This window comes from Eurypyga helias, unplaced genomic scaffold (genome assembly GCF_000690775.1).
Source record: "Eurypyga helias isolate BGI_N326 unplaced genomic scaffold, ASM69077v1 scaffold35778, whole genome shotgun sequence".
Taxonomy (NCBI): Eukaryota; Metazoa; Chordata; class Aves; order Eurypygiformes; family Eurypygidae; genus Eurypyga; species Eurypyga helias.
Window position 1 is genome coordinate 1 of NW_010268230.1, and position 6,472 is coordinate 6,472.

General features: G+C 46.2%; 1 protein-coding gene across 1 annotated transcript; it reads right to left on the reverse strand.

The window, feature by feature from the left end:
- Nucleotides 1–1,972: 1,972 nt before the first annotated feature.
- On the reverse strand, nucleotides 1,973–6,277 carry SNRPC (small nuclear ribonucleoprotein polypeptide C; the record flags this gene model as incomplete). The annotated part of the gene is made up of 5 exons (XM_010157702.1): nucleotides 1,973–2,280; nucleotides 3,524–3,628; nucleotides 4,248–4,337; nucleotides 5,708–5,816; nucleotides 6,235–6,277. Coding segments are annotated over 5 exons (472 nt in total), but the record flags the coding sequence as incomplete, so codon positions are not given.
- Between the last annotated feature and the right edge of the window lie 195 nt (nucleotides 6,278–6,472).

A 6,472-nucleotide genomic window follows, 5' to 3' on the forward strand; every position in this document is an offset into this window, starting at 1 on the left:
CATCACAGGGCGAGATTGCCGCTGGACGACAACGGGAGTGTTTTGCTCAGCGTGCCCACATCAATGGTGACACTGTTCTGCAAGCACAGCGTCCCCACCCCACACACCCCCCCAGGGGCAGTCACACCCTAACAGCTCTAGGAGAAGAAAACCCCGCGCTTTGTACTTCACTGAGGACATCGTGTTCCAATCCCACCCCGGGCAGGGAGGACTCAAGTGGCGTAGGAGCCTTGGACTTCTATCAAAGCCTGATCTTGTATCAACATGCTGACCAACACCAATTCCTGCCTTTTTTCACCCCCCCCAAGTCACTAACACGCATTGATGGCGTGTTGTGTGTTTAATGTAAAAGCAACACAGCTTGAGCCTAAATCTGAAAACCACTCACATTGTTGACCAGGGAGACAATATCCCCTGTTAACACCTTCCAAGATGCCTATCACTACAACCATTCCAGCTCCTTGCAATCCACGCTGATGCTTGCGGAACCCCACCTGGGAAGCGACACCACACTACAATCCCTTCGCTCTCAGATAATAGAATCATGGAATGGTTTGGGTGGGAAGGGACCTTAAAGCCCCCCCAGTCCCACCCCCTGCCATGGGCAGGGACCCCTTCCCCTAGACCAGGTTGCTCCAAGCCTCATCCAGCCTGGCCTTGAAGACATCCAGGGATGGGGCATCCACAGCTTCTCTGGGCAACCTGTCCCAGTGCTTCACCACCCTCTGCGGGAAGAATTCCTCCCTGATGTCCCATCTCAATCTCCCTCTTTCTGTTTAACCCTGCTACCACTTGTCCTGTCACTCCCTGCCCTTGGAAAAAGTCCCCCTCAGGCACTGGAGGGGGCTCTAAGATCAAGAGCAGCAGGATTCCCATGCCAGTGCTGCAGCACCGCAGTGCCAAACCAGCCCCAGTGCTGCAGGCTGCAGAAGGCTCCTCCTAGTAGTTTATTGAAGACGCATCCTCTAACTCTTGCCTCATCTGAATGTTCAACACATCTATTAAATACTGATCTACCAAATAGTTGCTATCTCAGCTACACCACTTTCTTTACAGAAGGTTTTTGAAAGCACACAAGTTCCTAAAAATAGTCTCCTCTAAAGAAGTGGACAGTCCTGTCCTGTAGCAGGGACCAACTCGGAAAAGGAGCCCTTGCTAACCACTTTCCTGTAAGATGCAAAACACTCTCACACTTTTATATGAGATGCAAGTATGTCAAGAACGAGTTGGCCAGTTCTGCAGACTGAAGCTGATGACAACCGACACGCAGAGAGCAGCCGATTATGCAAACAGGGTAAATTCTTTTTGTTCCACTGGAACTGTGCACCTGCATTACGTACGGCTTGTCAGGAGCAAAATCCTTTTAATAAACTTGAGGGCCTGGGATATGTCTTTGATAACACACCCCTTTATTGTTACGAAGGGAACCGAGTGTTAATTACTGACTCCACCTCATTAAAGCAATCAAACGCCCCAGTTGCGATAGAAAAGCAGGAAATCTGTTAGGTTGTTACTGCAAAAGTAGCCTTTTAACGGCATCTCTCTGCTTCCCACAGCGGAGGCACAACATGTTATTAAATTCCACCTCTTTTGTGCTGGAAAAGCCACTTGATGTTGCATTCTCCCCGGGTAGAGATGCCACTGCAGTCTTTTCTGATGTCACCTTTTTTGTTTTTAATTAAAACCACGCGTATGTGTTCTGAAACAACAATTCAAAATGCAGATACTAAACATCTCTCTAGAGGTATGACATGAGAAACGAGACTACCAAAGAACTAAGGAGAAAAACACCTAAAGAATCCTGTGCGGGACAGGCAGAGGGAGCAAATAAAACTGACATCTGCCGGGCTGAAAACCCACACACAGAGTAAGGCTCAGATTGTCCACATGTCAACAGGCATCCGTGTTTTATTGTTGTGTTTTAACGATTCAATGGGGAGGAAAAGTAACAACCAAAAACCACAAAAAAACCCCAGACCAGGTATAAAAGCATCAAGTCCAGTGTGTATCTAGGTCAAACCGTCTGCACTCTAAGGTAACAGCAGATCTCTCCCACACACTGATTTAATACAAAATCCTAGGGATGCAGGTCTATGGTATTTTATCGTATGGAAGATTGAAATATCAAAAAGAAAAGGTAGCTCCACTTCCACCTTTATCTGTCTGGACGGGTCATTCCCGGCCTGGTTGGCACCATCATGGGTCTGGAGGGTGGTCTCATCATTGGGGGCCCTGGCATCATCGGCATGTGTCCTCCCATTGGTGGCCTCATCCCCGGAGCTACAAGGGGAAAGACAGGACGTTAGCCAAGAGCTCTTGGGAGCAGCAACTGCCGAGTCACATCAGTACAGCGTGCAGGTTCTCTCTCAGCCCTCCAGGGAACTTCCACTTACAACCGTGTAAGCTTTGATCCAGAAGCTGGCCAACACAGAGTACATTTCCCTGAAGGATATGAGCAATTAGTAGAGGAAAAATTAATGTTTCTGGGTTATATGCTCACTTTTGACAATATTCACTGATTAATTATTTTCAACCACTCAAAAGAGACACTGGCTTCATTACAGAATTGGAAAGTTCATTTGGAAAAGAAGTGTTGCAAAATCCTTCAGTGTGTTTAAAAAAGAAAAAAAAGACTTCTTCCAGCTGGGTAACAGCATTACCAAAAAAAGCAGGTGCCTTACTAAAAACCACTGAAATACAGATTTCCATCCAACTTCTCCATTTCTTTTCAGGCAGCCTGCTATCACAGATTACGCACGTATTTTGTGCCTTTAAAGAGCACTTAAAGAACAGTTTCTACCAGCACAATGATCATTGCAAAGACACTTTACTACTTTTAGTGCACACGTGTGTATTGCTTTCGATTTGTTCCAGTAACTGCTTCAGTAAGACGTCCTCGGGGAATTCTTCAAGTGCCAGTAAGCTCAAAAGCAAAATGGATCAAAGACATTTTAGTTTGCCTTTATGGTTTTGAAAAGAAAAAACACAACTTTAAGGCGTGTTGTTTCTCTGGAACACATTATCCCGAGATGTTTCAAACAATAAAGTTTACCCAGTGCTGAAATGTACCCCTTGTGCAAAAACATAAGCACTAGAGACACAGAATTCCTAGACGATTCAACATCGTGCTGCTAAGACCAGAAGTAGAAAAGCTACAATTTGCCAGAGTGATAACTGCAGTTATACAATTCTCAACAAGTAGTAAGGATCTTTAATTAGCAAGTGTAAGACTGGTTTATGTCTCACCATGCAAAGGATAATGGATCAGCAAACGTGCACAGCGTAGGCAAACTGGAATACTCTCACAGCTTGACACTAGAGGCTGTCCAACCATGCTATGTCCAACAGCGACACAAGCTATAAACCTGCACCACTACCGCCAGCACCCAAGTACTGCAGCTGCTTCCCATTTTCCTTTCACAACTCCCCATCGCCCAGCGAGATGGAAAATATAACCCAGACATCCTGCAAACCAGGCCACGCGGTATCCCACACCCAGAGATTTACCTATTTCCAGACTTACCAGGTCCAACCGGCATCATTCCGGGTGGGGGCGGGCCCATCATTGGCATCATCGGTGGTCCACCCATATGAGGGGCCGGCATCATGCCGGGCCGCGGGGGGCCAGCTGAACACACACACAAATGGGTTAGGTATCTGGCTGCTTTCACATTCATCAACGCGCAACTCCACGCAGTTACTGCACTTCACAGGAGGTTTTTGTCATTAGGGTGTCTCAGGTTGTTTTATGCCTGCCTGCCTTCAGTTTCCACTCTGACTCCAGGTGCCAAAAAGTGAACCAGAGAAAGGACATGCCAGCTCTTATTTCCAACTCTGCATACCTAACGCAGATGCCTACCACTTCCAACAGCAGGACTCCAAGGGGAAAGGCATCTCAGCTGTCTGCCAGCTGAGGCACAAAGGAAGGTTACCAATCCTATTCTGGTTTTCATTTAAAAAACCCAAACCCCCGTGCTGGAAGTTTTAATGAAACTACCCACAGGACAGCTGGCACATCATGAAGAGACACACACTCCTATTGATGCACTCAACATTATTAAAATTAGACAAACTAAAGATTAAGATGGTTGCTGAAACACTCTTACTGAGCATTCTCATATATTCTGGTATTGATAAGCTCAAAATGTCTTAACTTGATTTCAAGCTAAAGGGACTTTTCTTTACATGGAAACATGCAACACAGCTCAAAAAGGCTGGCATCCCCAAAGTGCCCGGGTCAGACTTACGGATGCTGGGAGGAGGCGGTATCATGGCTCCTGCGGGAGGTGGTGCCGAGAACGGCGTAGGTGGGATTTTCCCTTGCTGAAATGCAGCCGCTACATTGGGGGGGAAAGAAAAAAAAAAAAAAGGAAAGAAAGAATCCCAGGAGAAAAAACCAGTTACTAGGCCGAGGAAGTTCCTGCATCAATCTTCCTTCTCATGCCATGCGGTCACGTCATGCTGCGTGCTCAGTTGTTCTAACTCTGGAACAAATCCCTGGTCTGTGCTGCTCCTCATGGTGGAAGCACCTGATATTCTTGAAGGCAATTATTACAGTAATTATTCCAGCTGAGACTAGAGAACTCCCGGATGAATTTCACACACCTAACAGGAAGGCGATGGTGGAGAAAACACATCACGTGACTTGCAGCTGCAACTTTCACCTGGGATCACTGGGTAAAGACACGTCTTGAACATGGTAATCAGGCAATGACTGAGGTGACAAAAAGCATGAATAACACGTTGTGTGAAAAGGGATGAGAAGGAATTCACAAGTCTGGAATCGACTAGAAGGAAGACAAAGGATGTGAAAGTTGGAAGCATTGGGAGGAAAATGGACATGAGGAAATGGGATGAAGCTGCGCCAGGGAAAGGCTGTACTGGACACTAGGAAAAGGCTCTTCACTGAGAGGGTGGCGTGACACTGGGACAGGCTCACCAGGGAAGTGCTCATGGCAACAAGCCTGTCAAGAGTTCAAGGAGCATCCAGATGACGCTCTTAGTCATATGGTTCAGTTTTAGGTAGTCCTGCAAGGTGCAGGGACTTGGACTCAACAATCCTTATGGGTCACTTCCCATCTGGTAAATTACAATGTTCTATGGCAACTTTCTTTAGATCCTAAAGTTAATCTGGCATTTGTATTTCTTTTCACAGAGAAAAGAACCATTATTCAGAGGACAAGTGAGAAGAAAAGAATCCTATGAGCTAACAAAGGAAACACTTTACACTACTGAGACCTTAAATAGCAAGGGAGTGAAAAAAACCACCAGTATTCCCTGAGGATTTGGGGCAACTACAGCATTAAAAAAAAACCCATACATTTTAATGTCTGTTTTCCTATTCTTTGGATTTCTTCTTCATGCTCTTTACATAAATGTGCTACCAAAAAGCAAACGTGGTACATGACCATGTACGACACTACCAGCAGTGCTAAAGTCAGCGGTACCTACAACCCTCCCAACCACTGTGAAGCAGTAAATGCCCACTTGCAGTGACCCCTCGGGCAGAGCCCTCTGTCTCTGACGTGGAATCCCACACTCTGAAGAGTTCAAGATTCAGATTCTAAGCGAAGTTTTCACTTATGATTCTCAGAGCAAAGACTCACCAGGGATGTAAGGAAGAGTCAACACAGAAGAAAAGCAGGTAGAGAAAAGACGGGGGAAGAAACAGGAAAGCAATCCAGGGTCACAGAAGGATTGGCCTTACTTGTTTTGTCAATCAGGCTCTGAGCTTGTTCCTCCATCCATTTTTGATAGTAGTCTTTCACATTCTCTTTGTGTTTTCGGCCACTGCAGTGGGTTTTTCTCACGGAGGGCTGAGAAAGATCACATAAAACCAACGTTTACTGGGAACTGTTGCATAATTTTAAACATGCAATCTAGCAGGATAAAATAGGTTGGTTTCTGCACCCTGTCAGAGGTGGGTGATGTACAAAACCTTTATGCATAAACTATGTGTTCACACTCCGGTTTAGGTAGAAGAGGTTGCCCTAACACCCAGCCAGCTCATGTACTAATTCACTGCAACACCCATAGGCTGCCCTTCACTGCGGAATGCAAATGACACTCAAGTTCCTCCCGTTCTCATTGTTTTCTTTTTTTTCTTTTTTTTTTTTTTTAAGTAGGAGGACAGGTAAGGATGCTACGATATTTCAAGTAGATTGGTTCTAGGCTATGTAAGTTTTACTTTAGTACTCTCGATACAAAAGAGAATTCAGCAGATTTGGTACTTACCGAGTCATGGGTGAGGTATGTATCACAGTAATCACAATAAAACCTGACAAGGGAAAACTCTTATTATTAAGAAATCACTTGTCGCTGTGAGTACTGAAACAGCCCCTCACAACGGCTCCAGGGCCCTGCCAGGGGCGGCTGGAGGAAGGGGCCCTGCACCGAACAACCGCCCAGGCCTCGGCCTGCCAGAGCCCCCGCCCGCAGCCCCTCCTATTTCCCCGCTTCCCGAGGCCCCGTC